This window comes from Leuciscus leuciscus (genome assembly GCF_965113295.1).
Source record: "Leuciscus leuciscus genome assembly, chromosome: 10".
NCBI lineage: Eukaryota > Metazoa > Chordata > Actinopteri > Cypriniformes > Leuciscidae > Leuciscus > Leuciscus leuciscus.
In genome coordinates, this window is record NC_138734.1 from 10,266,852 (window position 1) to 10,285,758 (window position 18,907).

At 35.4% G+C, this 18,907-nt stretch overlaps 3 protein-coding genes across 3 annotated transcripts; all 3 read right to left on the minus strand.

Annotated features, from left to right (window-relative positions):
- Window positions 1-293: 293 nt before the first annotated feature.
- On the minus strand, window positions 294-3,178 carry bcl7bb (BAF chromatin remodeling complex subunit BCL7B b). Its single transcript, XM_082183120.1, has 6 exons — window positions 3,047-3,178; window positions 2,330-2,405; window positions 2,141-2,243; window positions 1,700-1,882; window positions 1,225-1,304; window positions 294-1,122 (listed from the first exon to the last, which is right to left on the minus strand). Exons 1-6 carry the CDS (start codon window positions 3,136-3,138, stop codon window positions 1,051-1,053), a joined length of 606 nt encoding a protein of 201 aa, XP_082039246.1. The 5' UTR covers window positions 3,139-3,178; the 3' UTR covers window positions 294-1,050.
- On the minus strand, window positions 3,043-12,578 carry tsen34 (TSEN34 tRNA splicing endonuclease subunit). Its single transcript, XM_082183086.1, has 4 exons — window positions 11,716-12,578; window positions 8,670-8,811; window positions 5,177-5,449; window positions 3,043-4,435 (listed from the first exon to the last, which is right to left on the minus strand). The coding sequence occupies exons 1-4, from the start codon at window positions 12,037-12,039 to the stop codon at window positions 4,218-4,220; spliced, it is 957 nt and encodes a 318-aa protein (XP_082039212.1). The 5' UTR covers window positions 12,040-12,578; the 3' UTR covers window positions 3,043-4,217.
- A 388-nt stretch (window positions 12,579-12,966) lies between these two features.
- On the minus strand, window positions 12,967-17,891 carry selenot1b (selenoprotein T, 1b). The gene is made up of 6 exons (XM_082183114.1): window positions 17,695-17,891; window positions 16,694-16,804; window positions 16,465-16,591; window positions 15,803-15,890; window positions 15,542-15,699; window positions 12,967-13,551 (listed from the first exon to the last, which is right to left on the minus strand). Exons 1-5 carry the CDS (start codon window positions 17,823-17,825, stop codon window positions 15,575-15,577), a joined length of 582 nt encoding a protein of 193 aa, XP_082039240.1. The 5' UTR covers window positions 17,826-17,891; the 3' UTR covers window positions 12,967-13,551; window positions 15,542-15,574.
- Window positions 17,892-18,907: the final 1,016 nt, after the last annotated feature.

Sequence of the window (18,907 nt, forward strand, 5' to 3'; positions counted from 1 at the left end):
GCAGCTGTTATAGAATTTAAATAGAGCAATAGACAATAGAGCGTGCACACGACACTTATGATCCAATTAAAGAGACAGCCTTGATTAATATGTTAATCCAGTCTTGGCAATGGAGACAATGTCGTCTTATATATATATATATTTTCAAGGTAACATGAAATAATAAAGCATTGTCTCAAGCATTCATATAACACAAAATTTAAACCCTAATCAGTCTATTGACATTTTTTTATCATTATTTGGAACCAATATTGGGGAATCGCCTTAAAAATTATGATTTGATATGAAAATAATCAAATGAATCCAAAGTGGTTTTATTTCCATCTCTGGTGAAGAAGTCCAGGTACATTTTTACCAATTTATGGATCATACAAACATATTTCTTTTTTATTTGAAAAATACTTAAAAGACAATGGAAAGTGGAAGTCTTTATATTTAAAATACAAATCTGTAAGTTACCTTACCATTTATAAAATATAAGCATTCCTTTAAAAAATAAAAACAAAGTTCAGTAATTGGATGCAGTACAATGAACAATAACAAATTAAGAAATAGATAACACTGAGTTTAACACTTATTTAAAATTGCCATAAACTGCATGCATTTAAGTATTTTTACAATGAAGCAAAGTAAAACAAGCCAATCAAAGTTATTTGTATAATCTATAAGGACGCCGCAAACACAAATCAAATTAAAGTGTTTAAAATTCAACTGTTTTGTCATACTGTATATACCAATCATCACTCCATGCAGACTCACATGTATTATACGGATAAAGTTCTTTCTCAATTTAGATTAAGAAACATGCAATTAAACAATTTATTTTCAAGATGTAATATAAACCTTCATAAGAAAATACCTGAAAAGACCCAAGTAAAATCTTTTTATGTGCAAAAAAAAACAACAAAAAAACAATTTCAAGCTTGTTTCTTGATCACAAAAGTGAATTTCAGGCATTTGGCAGGCTGTAAAACATCTCTTAAATGTACAATTTAGTCTCTTTCGAAATGTATTCCATACTTTTGACCTGTGATGTTCAGCATAATAGTGCTAACTAAGAGTTGAGTTTTGCTCAGTGCAAACTCTTTTAAGCGGTGGGGCTCCAATCAACTCCTCTTCCTCCTATGAAAAACAGTAATGTCACACACGGCATGCATTCATAATATCTACAATATATCATATATTTTTTAATTGAGTATTTATATGAAGACTATTGGATGTTACCTGAGTAGAGAGAGACAACACATCTTCTTTAATTAGAGTTGGGGGCTCATCCGTGACCTCACTGCTGGTTGTTGATGTCTCTAAATATGGGGGTTGATCATGAAAAGCAAAGTAAAATACTAGTATGCAATGTGAAATGAAGGATGCATAATCATTAGATACTTTTGTGAATTTCACAAAACTTGTCAAGTCTTATTTCATCCCAAAATTAAAAGAAAGAATAATACATTTAATTATCTTTAATGATCTCACTTTTTGCATTACTGTATTGAGAATTTGCAATTGTTATGAAAATAATGCATTACCCCCAATGCATTATTTTCATAACAATTCATAACAATTGCAAATTCTCAATACAGTAATGCAAAAAAACAAAACAGATTGTTGTTATTGCTAAACATATGGGTATTTAAATAAAATATATCATTGCATTATATTATTGTATTGTAATACAGTAAACTACAGTATTTCTAACCTCTCTCGGCCTCCATTGTCTCCTGTCCCAGGGTGGGCGGCTGGGAATCCTCTGTACGGAAGTACGGTGGCTGGGAAGGGCTCACTGCCTCACTCACATGCTGTGGACTGGAGTTGCTGCTGCTGTCCACTTTTGTATTAGACTGATAGGCATCTGATAGGAAACTCTGGTTACTGTTGTCATCTGTTTAGGAGAATAAACCAAAAACATATTTGTGTGCAGTCTTCTGAAGAAATATGTAAATTATGTTTATATACTTCAGCATAAAAAGCATGTTAAAATAGGTATGCAAACAACATTGTCAAGGTACAAGGTCATTTAAGTAACTAGAGTATAGCAACACAGCCCAGTTTTGCGTTACATTAAATAGAGGATGTTCTGAATTGTTTACGCAGGAAATATTAGCCTCCTTGTGTCTGATATAAACATAACCTGTATTACCCTGAAAATCCAGTAACACGGAACGGGCATTTTCCAACACTACATCTGTAGGAAAGCCCTTCAGTTTCCTCACTGCAGTCCTTGCCACTTTAGGTTTGTATATCTACGAGAAAGAAAAAAGACATTTTGAACATGAAGACTATATTTATATATCTGGGAGCTGGACTCAAGATGATATGATACACACACCTGTTTGGTTTCTGTGACAGGGACCCATTTGAATATTCGTAATGATGTGTCTCCCACTGTAACCCACTTTTTTTCCCTAAAAGGACAAACATTTTACAGGTTAACCTCACATAAACAAGCCCAGGTCACATTTTCCCCATTACATCATATTTTACATAAAGAGGATAAAACCAATTTTAGGACCATTGTGTTTACAGCTTCTCAGTAAAGAAATGCCCCTAGATAGTTTTTTGTGTGTGTATTTTTATTATTCTCAGTGGTAGTTCTCATTAAATAATGTAATTCACAGTAATTATTACCATAATACAATAAAACAATTATTTAAACAAAGGCAGTACAATAAATAAATGCAAATATTTTACCATGACAGTAATGATTATTTTCTTTTTCATTACGGCAAGGGCTTAATTGAATTGTATTCTAATTCTTGGCAGGTTTCATGAGATTCACGCATATACGTTTCATTCACGTCCTGTAATGTATATGTAAAAATGCTAATTTTTACATTTCAGACATTCCGAACATCACCAGCATTGTACAATCCCCATTGCCACTTCAATGACTGACACGCCCACCCACAGTATACAGTGAAGCCCATTGGTTGCCTTGCTTGTCTGTCATGTTACTGAATGACGCCACTCTCCCCGCCACTCTGAAGTTTATTTTTGTAACGTAGAAGAAAAGAAACTTGTCTCCCTCTTCGAACAGATAACTTACCACCGACGGACCCTTTCAATTGCCGCCATCACTTTTTTGATATCATCTTTAGCACGGCTGCGTGTCTCCGCCCGCACGGACCGTCCCGACATTTTAATGGGTTTTATTAGTTTGTCAAGATCTTCCTCTTTTTCTTGCCTTCCTCCGTCTGCGACTTGATCTCACCCTGTCTTCGTCTCTGTCTCGCGAGACTTCATAACGCGCCACTGTTACTGCCTCTTTGCATTTTTCACATTCCCCATATTTAATTTATTTGTTAATTTATTTTAAATATAAATCATTATTTGAATTCTGTTATCTAATAACAGCCATATGGGTGAACAACATCAAAATAAGCTGTTACGTACATTTTAATGTCCTCATCATACCACCAGATGACAGTGTTTTGCACTTAAAAATATTCTCAATGGGACTTGACAGACTCCCATAATGCAGTAAATTTAACGTCTCCACCATATTGCATTTGATATATATCATCACGTTGGATAAAATGTTAAAATTACAAATTTAAAATAAATGTAAATAATATTAGTTGTCCTTAATTAAAATTAAATGATATTTTCACCATTTTGGTACTAGCAGAATACAGTAAAAATACCACTTGTTAATAACTACATTAATAAAGATGAATACTGTAACAAATGTATTGTTTAATGTTAGTGCATTAACTAATGGGATCTTATTATAAAGTGCTACCAAAATGTTTGTTCAATCAAAATATTTAAAACAATATTTGTTATATTAAGTTTCAATATTTACTTTATTAATTCATTTTTCAAAAGTTAGAGTTCAACAAGTATTCCTGCATAACAGGAATGAAGCTTTGTAGCATAACATACTATGAGCCTCATAGTATATTTGTCACCTCACTTTATCAGTAGATTTGTAATGCTTGTGAGGTTTAAACTGAGTAACAATGGAAACCAATATTATAAATAAATAGACTCAACCCCTTCATATCATTTTAAAGATATTTATTAGATGATATTGGAATATCTTCCCTCTGCATAGCTGGTCATGCACATTTAGTAGCCCAGCAGAATTCAGTCATTAGAATTTATCTCACACACACATACACATCAGAAGACACGCCGAGTTTCCAATAGCACCACATCATCTATGAACTATAAAAAATAGATGAAACAACAACAAAAAAGCATTATTTGTGTAGTTACACCATAGAACTCCACTGCAGCGATGAATACACCACATCACCCTCCACACTCTCATCCTTCCCAGTCTCACTACGGCTCTGCGGAGAGCAAAGCAACACTGTTTTCTTCACATTAGAGCCCAGACGAGCTATAGCTAGAATATCACAGAGAGGTAGCTCTTCATCCATGGAAATACATAATGCAATGAAATGAGCATGGAAACGCAGAGGATCTCCTGCAAAAAGACAATAATAAGATCTTAACTATTAAGCTGCACTGAAAATACTTATGTTCTGTATTCAATGAAAAAATGATGGAAGCTTGTTTCCATAATAAAAAAATAAATAATAATTTTAGCTCACAATTGTGACTTTTTCCCTCAGAATTGCGAGTTATATCTCACAATTCCGACTTTACATGTCGTAATTCTTTTTTTCCCCAAACAATTCTGAGTTTACATCTCGCAATTCTGGCTTTTTTCCTCACAATTCTGAGTTTACATCTCGCAATTCTGACTTTTTTCTCACAATTCTGAGTTTATACCTCGCAATTCTAACTTTTTTCTCACAATTCCAAATTTACATCACGCAATTCTGACTTTTTTTCTCACAATTCTGAGTTTACATATCGCAATTCTGGCATTTTCCTCACAATTCTGAGTTTACATATCGCAATTCTGGCATTTTCCTCACAATTCCGAGTATATGCCTCGCAATTCTGCCTTTTTTCCCCCTCACAATTCCGGGTTTACATTTCGCAATTCTGCGTTCACATCTCTCACAAAATAAAAAAAAGGTAATTGCGAGTTTATATTTCGCAACCACGAGTTAACATCTCTCAGTGAGTTTTTTTCTCACAATTCTGAATTTATATCACAATTGTGAGTTTATATCTCATAATTCAGTTTTTTTTTTTATTCTCAAGTGGAAAGAAGCTTCCATAAAAAAAAATACATTTGCCTTTGTCATAAACATACCTGGATATACCAGGAAATCTCCTCCAAACTTCCCTGCGGAGGTCAGGTAGAAGCCTTTATTTCTCAGATCCCTGTATACACAGAATCTAGTGTTCAAGCGTTCATCTCTAGGCACCGGCCAATCAGTGGAAAGGAAACTGCGTTCCTCTGGACAGTGGCTGAAGCCGGCACGGGCAGTACAGAGCTGGACCGCCATGGCCGGCCACGGAAAGCGGAAAGCCTGGTCCAATGCATTAAGACGGTCTCTAATTACATTGCCGGAGTCATCTGTGGCTGTGGGATCAGGAAGAGTCAAATATCATTGGCACATTGTAAACAGTATCAGGGCTCTTATCATGCTTGAACGAACAAAAACACAATATTATGTCAAAATTTTGGGGGGATTGGGGAATCACCCTGCTCTTGACTGAATAACTTATGTGGCTTTAATAAAGATTAATCTACATTTCATTTATACAGTGAAGATCATGCAGTGTTATTTTACATTTAATAACTTTACTCAATTACTGTCTTGTTTTTGTACTGTTGCATGTATTAGAGCTAATGCATGTAATTCATTTATTGAATTTTTTTGTTCTTATTTTTATTACTGTCTGTTTACTTGCCTTTAATGTTTGAATATTTATATTAGTTTGGCTAGTTGTTTTTGCTGTGGTATCAAAATTGCAATCAAGAATTGTACAATTTCACTGGTGTCTTACCCTTATTTGTTAGAATACAAGGTTACATGGGTCAAAAACAATATTTTTTATTTATTCATATAATTTTGAGGCAGGGGATTAGTGTTGAGCCCCGAGGGTGTTTTTGTTTTTAATATTTTAACACAGTTGTGGGAAAAACTGTCAAATGTCCAATACTTTTCTTCTGATGTTTCAAGTTTTGATGCCTTAAATTAAACTTAAAAAAAAAAAAAACGATTTTTTAAATTTGTGAGGCTTGGAGCAATTATAACAGTTAGGAAATACAAATAGGTCAAGAGCATTATTTGCAGTATCCTGGTAATGTACTACTATTCGCTTGTCAGCTGATCAATCAACTTTTACTAAAAAGGTTTTAATGAATCTCAAAATATTACATTACACAGAAATGATTACAATCTTATTTATCTTATTAAATCTTCACATCTAATTTGAAACCATATGTGTAGTGAAAAGTGCTAATTATTAAAAAGTGAATTGTAGTTAAAAAAACATTTTCACATTTATTTTAAGCCCCTTAAACTTCAACTGTAACTGCACTTTTTTAAAAACAAATTTTAACAAGTTATAATTCTTCTCTGTGCTAATCAACAGAACCACAAATTCTGCAGCAAATGTTAACTTACTGAACCCGGAACATTCATATGTAAGGAATAATTGACGACGGGCCTTTGAATGGGGTGTGCATTATTTTCTAATAATTGAATGGCCTGTTGTCAATTATTCCGCTTGTATGGTTACCAGTACCACACCAAAAGACATTGTTCAGATGTTGTATTTCAAGACATTTTTGTCCTTAAAACACAGGTGTGCAGTGACGCTATTTTTTTCAAAAAATAAACTTTGTTGCATTATTTTCCTGTTATCTCTGTAAAGCTGCTTTGAAACAATCTGTATTGTAAAAAGCGCTATATAAATAAAGGTGACTTGACTTGACTTGTGTGTAGGACTGATTTCTTACGCATCTCATCCCATGCCTCCATTGCTAGTCATTCCAAAACATAATTTTAAAGCTAGTAACAGAGGCTTGAGCCATTGATAACAGACTAATGCAGTTATTAATGCAATCATTAGAGAGAGAAAGAGATAAAGTGTGTGAATTACCCGAGTCTGTGCGTCTCTCAACAGTGTTCGGCAGCAGTGTCTCTACTAATAGCTAAACTGTAAGTTTATCTGCTTCAATAACAGAGCCCTTATTACCTCACTAATGACAAAATGTCATGTAGATTTTAAGTTGCTAAACTATTTTACTGATAAAATCATCGAAGCAGCACTGACAACACGTTTCTTTGCGAGTGTGTGCCCGTACTGTATGTGTGTGTGTGCGTTTGAGTGGGAGAGCGGGAGACTCTCATTTTTTTATGTACGGAAAGCACATACTCTCTGTTTTTGCTTTCCGTACATTAGGCATGTGCCGGTATCACATTTTCATGCTGCGATTAATTGAGTGATCTTTTATCACGGTATACGGTATTATCACGATATTTTAATTGCACATGAGAAACAGATGGATTTGGGGGGGATGTAAAAAATAAAATAAAACTTGCATCACAAGGTGTAATTGTGATTGTCAAAACATTTGGTAACTAAACTGAATTTTATTAAGTTTAGTGACAACATGTTACAATGATTACATGGTACAATGACTGGTAGGCTACTGTTTGTATTGCTTAACACAAATTTAACGATTTCAATTCAATACTTGGGATTTGATTTAAATCTTGATTCAATATTGACTTATTTTGGATAAATATTAGGAAGGCTACAGTAGATAGCCCACATGTTATTTTTTTCTCAATGAAAAAAAAAAAATCACATAATGCTATGTAACCATATAGAGCCCTATCAGCTGGTATTATTAAAGGTTACAAATAACTAATTAAATCAAATATAATGTGGTTTTCATTATAATAACAATTATGTAATGACACAAGTAAAAATATAATAAATATGTAAAAAAGTGCAGTGCACATATTCAGCAAAATACTCCTCTTTATCTATATGTTTTAGTCATCTAACATGCTGCTGGTCATTAAATAGTTTAATGTAACGTTCTGTGACACAATTGTTCTCCTGTTTCATATCAAAAGTAACCTGCTCTGTCTTGTTTGACGGTCTTCGTGTCTTCTTTGCTCCGCGATTTTTCTCTGCGTGAGAAAACGGATGTGTGGCGTGAGCGTGTGAGGAGTCTCGCGCTGAATGCGTCGAGATGGCAGCTCTGCTTTTAGAAGCGGGATGGATCCGGATAGATCGGCGGCGGCCATAGACTGTAGGCGGCGGCATTCCTCCTTCCGCCATGCTGCTTCTCCATGTGAGGACTGTTTACATTAGACTAGAAGTGCGCACCGGCCGCATGCTTATTATACACGTGGCGATTGTTTACATCAGAGTGCGCACGTGTTTCGCGCAGCATATGCAGTGTTTGTTTATGCGGTTGATGGAAAATAAGCTATAATGCGCGTTCTAAAAATCTAAATTCGGATCTATTATTTTTCACGGTATTTTGAAGTGCCCGCGATAACAATATCGTGCATATTCATTACCGCGATTTATCGCATTACCGAATACCGGCACATGTCTACCGTACATAATAAAACATAACTTTGTGGCAAAAAAAACATGGAAATAATTTGTCGTTTTTAACCTATTGTTCACTATATGTGCTTGGTCAGTGTCGAAGTGGGTTTTGGTTCCTTTGCTGTTGTAGGTTGTTAGGACTTTTTAAATAACTGAAATCATTTGTCGAACAGGCGAAGTGATATGGATATGTAATGAGGTATGCGCCTCTCACTCACCGTTCTCTTTCTCATTGATGATTTTCTTCAGCACTGTCTTCTTATCCTCCAGGGCTAGAGCACACTGCTCCTTATAACTGCTCTCCAGACCTGCCTCATACTGCCTCACAGCCTCTGAATGCATCTCTGCATCTCCACAATCCTGATGAAAATCATATCACATACATATCACACCGATTTTATCATCACTGCATTGGTTACCTATAAAGTTCCGTATTAATTACAAGGTATTGCTACTGACTTATAAAGCCCTAAACGGCTTAGCTCCAGTCTATTTAACGGATCTTCTATCACCCTATAATCCATCGCGCTCTTTAAGATCACTAAATTCAAGGCTTTTGGTCATACCTAGGATATCCAGAACCACCAAAGGAGGGAGAGCATTTTCACATTTGGCTCCAAAACTCTGGAATAGTCTTCCTGATACTGTTCGTTGCTCAGACTCGCTCTCCCAGTTTAAAACTAGATTAAAGTCGCATTTCTTCAGCCAGGCATTCATATAATCCTACAGTTCAAACTACAATCCGGCCTCTAGCTCATAAATGCCAGAGGAGAACTGGCCCCCGACTGAGCCTGGGTTCTCCCATGGTTTTTTTTTTCTCCATTAGGTCACCTGATGGAGTTTTAGGACACCATTAGGTCACTTGATGGAGTTTTTCGGTTCCTTGCCACTGTTGCCTTTGGCTTGCTCAGTTGGGGATATTTTGGGGATATTTACAGTTTTTCTCAGTCGCTTTGGTGCATTTCTCACATCACTATTTACATTTGCACAACAGTTAGTTCAACCTCCACAACATTTTGTCATTTGTGCACATCATAGTAGCAGTTTCTCATTCCTTCCAACAAATTGCAAATGCTTTTGGACATGCATCAATTGCTTTCATACAACTCTCTGCTGTTTTATAACATTATCATTTGCTTATGTCATGTCAGTCAAAATTAACTATACTTGTCAATGCTGAATAGTCATTCCATATAAAACTAATAGTCCTCATTTCATTGCTTGAGTCATTACATACAAAAATGTTGAACTTGTTGTCAAAATCTGTCAAGCAAAAAAAAAAAAAAAAATTTATCTTTTTTTTTCTTTTCTGAAAATGTCTCCTAAATTGAAAAATTTCTCTCAGGTGAATTTCAGCTTTCAGCATAGACAGAGAGGAACGTCTGGATGTGCATGAATGATTACAGTACTATGTATGTTGTATGTTCAGTTCCAGTATGTACTGCAGTATTGTTTACAGTGTTGCACAGCTCTACCCAAAGGGAGTTTATGTTTGTTGTAAATAAGGGTGTATTTGTTCTTTCGCACAATGCTGTGAACAAATTAGAATTGCAAAGAGCATATGCAGTAAAAATGTGAAACATACATATTCAGTGTCTTGTACTCAGTTACCTCACTAAATACAGTAATGTGTAACTTTACTGTATTTTCCAGATGGCTGTGCAAATAGTATATAGTGCTGTCTTGAGCATTTTCAGGTAGTGTCACCAAGATCTGACTTTTTTGCATTGGAAAACATTTACAGAGTAAACTGTCATAATGAAAACATGACAAAGCCATTTGACTATCTTGTTCATAAACAATGGTGTCAGGACTTTTCATCTTGATGACACTGACACTTTCATTGACATAAATACTTGCTTTTGAGGAATGAGCTATCCATTTTGAGCAAGTGACACGCTTTTGCAGGTTATCAACTATGTTTTGCAGTTTGTACTAATTGTTTTGAGAACTGCATTAACTGTTGTGCAAATGTAAATAGTGATGTGAGAAATGCACCAAAGCGACTGAGAAAAACTGTAATCTAATTTTATCAATCAATAAATTCCTCTTGAAACAAACTTTGTTGTATTATTTTAATTTAATACTGTGAAGCTGCTTTGATACAATCTGTATTGTGAAAAGCGCTATACAAATAAACTTGACTTGACATACACTCACATAAGTCACAGACAAATAGATACTATCAAAAAACAGACAGAGAGACAGACAGACAGACAGATAGACAGATAGATAGATAGATAGATAGATAGATAGATAGATAGATAGATAGATAGATAGATAGATAGATAGATAGATAGTGAAGGGGATGGATTTTAGAATCCAATGCTGCATAAATGTATATCTAATGAGTGATTATAATCAAGGTATTAATCAATATTTTTCCTTCTAAACATCACATGAGTTGAATGACTTCTCTAAGCTTATGAGATTTTACTTTGTTATTGAAGTTACCAGTGTGATTACTGAAATGTTCTTTTCATGTATTCTTTAATGTCTGTATTTGATACCTAAATGCAGTAACAGTGCTTGCTTATTTAGCCCGGCTTCCAGAAATCAAATATGGACTTGTTTTGTTTGAGAAAGGTCTTCAACATGTGTTAAAACATGTAAGGGTCACTGGAATCAATAGTTTGAGTGACCATTTCGTAGCTAAAGTCTTTACTTTACCGTGTTAGATTAAAGTGTAATTTCCTTGAGAAAGAATGTATTATCTTGATGTTTTGAGAAGACTCTCCTGTTTATAGTTAGAGCCTGGCCAAATCCAACCTCGAAGAAGCTGTGTGTCGGTGTGTGTGTTAGTCTTCTTGGTTACAGGTTAAGGAACCACTGGCATTATTGGAGATTGACTGAGTTGTTGTTCTGGACATGCTGGCGCCCAGCAACCCAAATCTGTGACCTGGAAGGTCACGACGTGCCTAACTTCAGGGTCCGAGTGTCAGCTGCATAATCGATGGAGATATGCTTCCGTCAATCTGTATATGTGGAAAATTACTATGTTCATCTATTTCTTAGCCAATGGGAATCATTCAACCTGAAGCAAGGAATAGCTTAGACCTTGGTGAAGGGTAATAACTGCTGTGATCTTCGTAACTGTAAACGGGGCGCCCAATGAACTCCTTGGGAGACTTGAAGTTTACGTCTGCCTGATGAAACTGCAAAATTATCTTCAGTAAAAGTTTTCTTAGATAGATAGATAGATAGATAGATAGATAGATAGATAGATAGATAGATAGATGTTTGTATTCTGTGGCTGTGTGACACCTGAGTGTGCAGTGAAGCGACACCAGTGCTCGTCTCCTCCAGCAGCAGCGCCTCCTCCTGCAGGAGCTCCAGAGGTCGTCCCAGCCGTACGTTCTGCCGAGGCTGACGGGCCAGAGAGCCCACCAGAGCCCCGGTCACACCCACAGACCTGCACCGTTTCATGTCCGACACCTTCCACAACAGAGGAGTGGATCCGCAAAAGCTGATGTCCACCAAAGCATCTCCTGCTGGCTGATTCTCACTTTCACTTCTGGTATCCATATCATCCTTTACTTCAATACTTGATGATTGTGGAATATTCATCTCTGCTGGATCCCCATCCATTACTCTTCCAAAACACACCTAGACTCAACACATGACTATCAACGTGTACGCTGTGCCTCCGCTCTAAAGAGCATTTACCAAGATATTTTGTATCGGCACTAAAAATTATAACAGTAAATACGATATCTCGGTAACGTTACACTGCATGAAGAAATTTAAAGTAACATGACTGCAGTGATGGCACAGATATTTCAAAATGAACTATTCCTCAGGGTCATGTTTACCTCGCGCAGCCTGAACACGAATGTTATTTCAGTACTTTAATCTGCTGAAAGACTTTTACATTATAAATTCATTACAAAAACTTCAACAAAAATGATTGTTAAATCGCGATTCACAACACGTGTATTCTCTACACAACTTCCTTCGCATGCATCGATCGCAAACCATGTGATGTGACCACACTCACTGTTTGAATAAACAGAACAGCAGGCGCCATAATGGTCCCCTAAAAGTTACAAGTCACAATTCGCTTTACTGGCATGGTTTAAAATAGATTTACATGGAAAGAAATTGGTGATATTATATAACTAATATATAATAATAATAATAATAATAAAAATAAGATACATGCAATCTTCCTCGAAAAAGCCGTTCATGTGATAGCCGCTTTTTCATGTGGTATCTGTTACTTTTCTCATCGCTCTTTAATATGAACCAATCACAGCCGTTTCTAACCTAACTAGATACTCGTTTTATTCAATCGCTGTAGTATTTCCATTTGTGTTTCGGATGGCAAACCTTATAATTAATAGGTTTAAAATATTTAACCGCTTAATGCACAAATGTCTCCAGTAAAGGGAATTAAAATACATCCTGAAAAAATAAATGCCGATCAAAGGTGGATTCGGCCTCCTGAACCACCGAGCGTCCTCTTGTGGAAGGCAACAGTTTCAAGAAAAAAAAGGTACCAATTGTTTACACATCCATCATTGATTGACTTTATTCAAAACACAGTATAAACAAATATTAAATATGATCAAATCAAAATGTATCAAAGTACATCCTTGATTATACATTTAGTTATTGGACACATTTACAGAACTGTCTTTTAATGAATACCGTTGTCTAGAACATACATTGCAATCAGCATTAACATCAGAGTGGAATGAATAAATTGGCATGATCATATAAAGAGAGATGAAAGGGTAAATAAAATGAGTGAGCAAAATCAAATACAGTTTGTAGTTCTGAACACATTACAAAGAGGTTGAATTTCCCAATGAATGCAAATACTTTGAACGGCAATACTTTGAAAACTGATTTCAGTAATTAATACGGCAGTCTACTGCATACACCTGAAAACAGGTAAAACACTGTATTTGACACCAGTTTGATCCACTTTAACAGCACATGTTCTTATAGGCCGAAGACTGCAGAGCGGTTGTGTGTTCAGGAGACTCGTGGAGCAGCGAGAGGGACTGGACATCCAGCCTGCACTAGCAGACACACTGCTTTCAGTGCAAACCTTCATTAATGCCGTCTCACACACCAGTGACTCACATCACACACCTGGAGAAAAAGTTATAAAGAGGGGAAAAAGATAAAAGTGTGTTGTATGAGGTTCAAACAAGCTGGAGCTCTGAATTAACAGAATGTTCTTAAAGTCAGCATGAAATGGAAGTTGCGATAGTCTTTTCGTCCCTGTTGTGATGTATATCTGAGTGAAAACTGTTCAAAAAAAAAAAAATATATATATATATATATATATATATATATATATATATATATATATATATATATATATATATATACTTGCCAGTAAACACATCATCAGAGATGTCGCTGCAAGTTATTTTGATCAGGGTTCGTACACATTTTTACCATTAAATTTCCATGACTTTTCCATGACTTAAAGGTAAATATTCATGACATAATGTTCCATAAAATGTCTGTGTATACATGTAAAATAAGAATAAAAATCCATGTTCAAATTTACCACCCCATATCTTGAATAAAATAAATGAACGAGCAATGTTTTAATACAAAATAAATATTTATTCAAATATGCTGGCACAGTAACACAAATAATGTCAAACCCTGACAACTCCTTAGACATTTATTAACGTAAATCCATAGGATAATGAACTCCTTGCGGGCGGGTATGGAAGCTTGTTTCCGCCACTGAATAATAAATAAATAATAATAATTGCGACTTTATTTCTCAGAATTGTTTTGCTCAAATCTGTAATGGAAAGGCGCATCCAGACGGTAGCTAGCCTATAGCTAATATGAAAACGCAAAGCAGCTTATTTTCATTTGAAGCACTGAGCTGAGGACAGCGACACAAGAGCCACACAGGTATGGCTACTTAGTCGCTGTCCTCAGTGCCGCAGAAAAGCGCTGAAACGGACATGAAGGGGAACCCATTTCTTTTGGCCCATCTAGTTTTCTGGAGGCCCACCTACAATCAAAATCCGCCGCAAGTGAGTCACGTGATTCGAGTGATCACTCTAACGAAAAAAGTATTGCAATTTGTTTCACCAATATTATTAATTAAACAAATTCAAGTACACGGATATTTTGAAAAACAAATTTCCATGACTTTTCCAAAACTTTCTGAGTTTATTCATTTTCCAAAACTTTTCCAGGCCTGGAAATTGCCATTTTAAAATTCCATGACTTTTCCAGGTTTTTCATGACCGTACGAACCCTGTTTGATTAAAGATTAGGAGGGCACATGAATTAAAAAAGAAAATCATGTCCACGGATAAATAACTTATAATAAATACTGCAATATTCCGTTAAAAAAAGAATTGTCAATTTTGATTTCATAGTGACTTTAAAATCACAATGTATTATTTTGGACACATTCAAAGATCTTTAATCTTAATAGAGTGGTGCAGGGATAATGGATTTTTGTAGATCAACCTGGCAGTCAGCGTCACCCTGGTTCCTTAGACAAAAACCCAATAGGATTTTTCCATAAGGTTTTGAATTATTGCAAAAAAAATAAGCTCTGTGATCAACAAATCAAGCATCAAGATAATTTTCACAAATGAGCAAAACTTTTATGAATTTTGGAGCCTAAATACAAGCTAAAGGTGGGCTAGACCTCAACGTCACCACCATTAAGCTTCTGACAGCTCTTTCAGTCTTTATAATAAATAAAAACATTTCCCCTGAAAATTTGAGTTATAATTGGCTCTTGAAAAATATTCTGAGTTTACTGCTCTGTACGATGACGTTTAATGTCCTCTGTAGTCCCACACTTGTGAGCTAACACTTTTTTCAAGACACGTAAAGGCTTTTAAAAAAACAAATCACGAGTGGGGTATTACTGGTGTGTTTTATGTCGAAGAATAAAACATGAAAATATCTTGAGCTTGTGTTCACCACAGACCTTATTTCAGGCTTTTAACATTCAAAAAACCCATTGACTTCGGGACGATGGAACCAGAAGTGCTAAAATGCTAACCCATGACCGGGTTTTGGCCTACAGAAACACGTCATCCCTGCACCACTATATTCATGGTGGCGTAAAAACCATCAGGCTACCCACAAGTCACAGCCAGTCTGTTCAGTTCCTGCAGCCTTACGCCCGTCTGTGAGGGAGAGAGTCCATGTGTACGCTCAGCTTCATCTCGTTCTCCAGAATCTGCAACAGCTGCTGCATGGAGGGCAGGTGGCCCGACTCCAGCTTTGACCATACAGGCACATCTGTGAGCGCATAAACACACACAGGCAAAGTAAAAATGACTAGTATTAAACATCATGTAGTGTGAAATCAGTATTTTGATCAATAATCAATCATCAGTCCTACCATTAAGTGTGATTTCAAAGGCGCCAGAGGACATACACTGGTTTTCAATCATGTTACAGAGGAAGAACACCATCATGCAGGCATATATCTATAAAAACACAACAAACTGAGGTCACAAACACATGTAGTAGGCATAATTTCACGTGGGAACTGTACTTTCTGAATCACTAGCATCACCAAACAGAACTGACTGAATAACAGATTTCCCAAACATTCAATTAATGAACTAAAGGTTTAATTCTATTACATTGTTTTCAACACTACGTACACATTTTTTAACCAACAAATCACTAACTTTTGTACTCAAATTGATTTAAAAATGCGAAGAACATTTTTTTTTTTTACTGAAACCGCACGTACACAAAAATTATACAAAATTTTAAATTAATCTGGGATATATAACCTACATGTTAAAAACTGAAAAGAACAGAATCCAGAATAATTTCAAACGGAATAAAAAAAAACGAAAAAAAAAAAAACGATTACATCAAAAATAAATAAATAAACGACCAGAAGGGTGGATATCAAAAGCAGAGGCAGGGAAATCCCACAACTACGCAATTATTAGTGTATGAGACTCACTATGAATTATATATTCCCAAATATAATGTGACACTTTTCAACAGAAATTGATATGTACTCCAAAAATGCCCCTCACTGACCTTATTCTCTTGTGCCCAAAGCCAGATTCCTGGAGTCTCCGTACGGAAAAATGTGAAAGGGTCCTTGCCCAGGATAATTAAACCAATCACTACAAATTTGAAGACCGAGAGGAAGGAAGCTATGTGTCTAAAAAATAAATGAAAAAGACAAGTTTATGAGTTAAAGTCACATACTACCATGAATTTGTATGGTCTGCAATGCAAAATTTCTTAGGCGTGAGAAACCCACCTGTATATCGGCTGTGGCAGGAAGTTTTCTCCCTCGATGCGGATGTCTGGGTACCTCTGGGAGAGAACCCGAGAGTACTCTTCAAACACCCGCCTGTACCCTCAGGACACGCTGCAAATTTAGAGGCACTGAATTAAGGAACTGACCCACCGAGGAAAAATAAACCAATAAACTGGTTCACATATGCTCGCATAATTATGAAAGCTTGTTTCTGCCACAGAATAATAAAAAAAAAGAGGTAAAACATTTGATCTCACAATTCTGACTCACAATTGTTTATATCTTAATTGTATAATTGTTTACTCTTTATATCTCACAATTCTGAGAAAAAAGTCAGAATTGTGAGATATAGACTCACAACTGAGTCTTTTTTTTTTATTCTATTGTAGAACAAGCTTCCATACCTAACAACAAACGTTGAGGGACAAAAGTACACTTATTATTGTAAAACATGTAGTTTTGTGTTTATTGTGGTTTTACTAATAAACCATAGTTAAAACATGGTTAATTTTGTAGCTACTATGGTTTTACTAAAAAAAAAAAAAAAAAAAAAAAAAAAAAAAAAATTCATACTTAATGCTTATTGTAGTAAAACCATGGTTAATATTCGTAAGGGTTGGTACAAAGGCGTTTTTGTTGTTTTGTTTTGTTCTGAAAGACCAAGGAGAGTTGTCTTAGAGTCATTAAATGTCATATAAAACACTATGTATAAAGTTACTATATATAACGTTACTAAATTGGTAATTATTCAGTTAACGTTACATTCTATTTAAAAAAGAAATAAAATAAAAATACATGATTTTTGCACAATGATGCTTAGGCTACGGGGCAATTACGCTCAGCTAGACAGAGCAAACTAATAGAAAACATACATTATCCAACTTTAATGCATTTACTGATTGTACATAATTTCAGTTTATATTAAATAGTTGCTTCATCAACACATGACACTGATCAGCACGCGCACGGACAGGAAACGGAAGCACATTCCGTTTGCTTACCAAATCTGAAACTTCAGCAGTGGCATTCCAGTATATTGCATTTTCATCTTTTTAACGCTGGCATTGTCGGCTGTAGCATGACACACTGACAGCACACAGACCAGTAGAAGACTTAAACACCGCGTTTCCATCCCGCACAATCTGCTCGCAAAACCTCTGAAGCCAACAGGAAACTCCCAGCAGTGAATACAGCCTGTCAAAGTAAGAGCTCGCATCATCAGCTCGCGTGCTTCAGGCAGGCTGTTATTCTGTGCATTAGAACCCTATGATTAGAACCACGGTTTTCAATCTTTAAAAGTTCAAATCTTTTAAAGGTAAAAAATCAGGATAAAAAAAATAAATAAAAAATCAGGATCTTTTAATCTTTTAAAGGTCAAACTTCAAATATGATCATTCTCATGCGAGGGAACCTCATCTTAATATTTAAAAGGCAGCTATATAGTTATATGACCAATTTATACAGTGAACATTAATATTACTATACTGTAAGTATATCTTTAAAATATTTTTTTGTTTTAATAAAATGAATTTATTTTTACAATGTTTTTCTCTCAACTTTTCCATGGATAAAACATAAAACTGACGACATGCAAATGTGTTGCATTGCAATTTGTGTTGGTCTAACAGACGCATTAGTAGCCGTTCATTCAAATTAAAATGTTTATCGCACTGAAAATTTGTCTTGGTGTGACGGTGTGACCAGGCTTGTAGTGGTGGATGCTTTTGTGTGCTTTTCAGTGACTCTTTACGCCAGAAGATGGAGACCACTGATCTATATAGTATAAAGGACACTTATATCAGTGGTGGCGATAAAGACCAAGTCATCTAATCATTCACTCAACCGTTAGAGATAAAACTATTGACCTGCCGTTTAAGCCCTAAAATGATTTAAATACTTTATTGAATTACTATTTTTCTATTTAAAAGTTATTACTTACAGTTCCACTCAGAAGAATGTAACACGTAATAAATTGGTAGAAGAATTTACATCACCATCTACTACTGTCTAAAATGGGAAATGTGACCAAAAGCAAGGGAATTAAAGGGTATCTCCGTGGATGAAAAATGAATGAACAGAAAGTTGGATATCAAAAGCAGAGCAATGTAAATCTTGCAACTACACAATTATTAGTGAATGGGACTCACTATGAATTAGATATTCTGATCATGATTGAGTCACTGAATATTTTTTTCAGCTGTTTATTTTATTAAA

Excerpts from the sequence above, each read along its gene's own strand:
- bcl7bb (XM_082183120.1), bottom strand. The coding sequence starts at position 3,138 with ATGTCGGGACGGTCCGTGCGGGCGGAGACACGCAGCCGTGCTAAAGAT. Across the intron at positions 2,406-3,046 it reads ATTGAAAGGGTCCGTCGGTG|GGAAAAAAAGTGGGTTACAG; the intron begins GTAAGTTATCTG and ends TTGTCCTTTTAG. Across the intron at positions 1,123-1,224 it reads TGTTGTCTCTCTCTACTCAG|GAGGAAGAGGAGTTGATTGG; the intron begins GTAACATCCAAT and ends TGTTTTTCATAG.
- tsen34 (XM_082183086.1), bottom strand. The coding sequence starts at position 12,039 with ATGGATGGGGATCCAGCAGAGATGAATATTCCACAATCATCAAGTATT. Across the intron at positions 5,450-8,669 it reads CATCAATGAGAAAGAGAACG|CCACAGATGACTCCGGCAAT; the intron begins GTGAGTGAGAGG and ends CTGATCCCACAG. Across the intron at positions 4,436-5,176 it reads AGATTTCCTGGTATATCCAG|GAGATCCTCTGCGTTTCCAT; the intron begins GTATGTTTATGA and ends GTCTTTTTGCAG.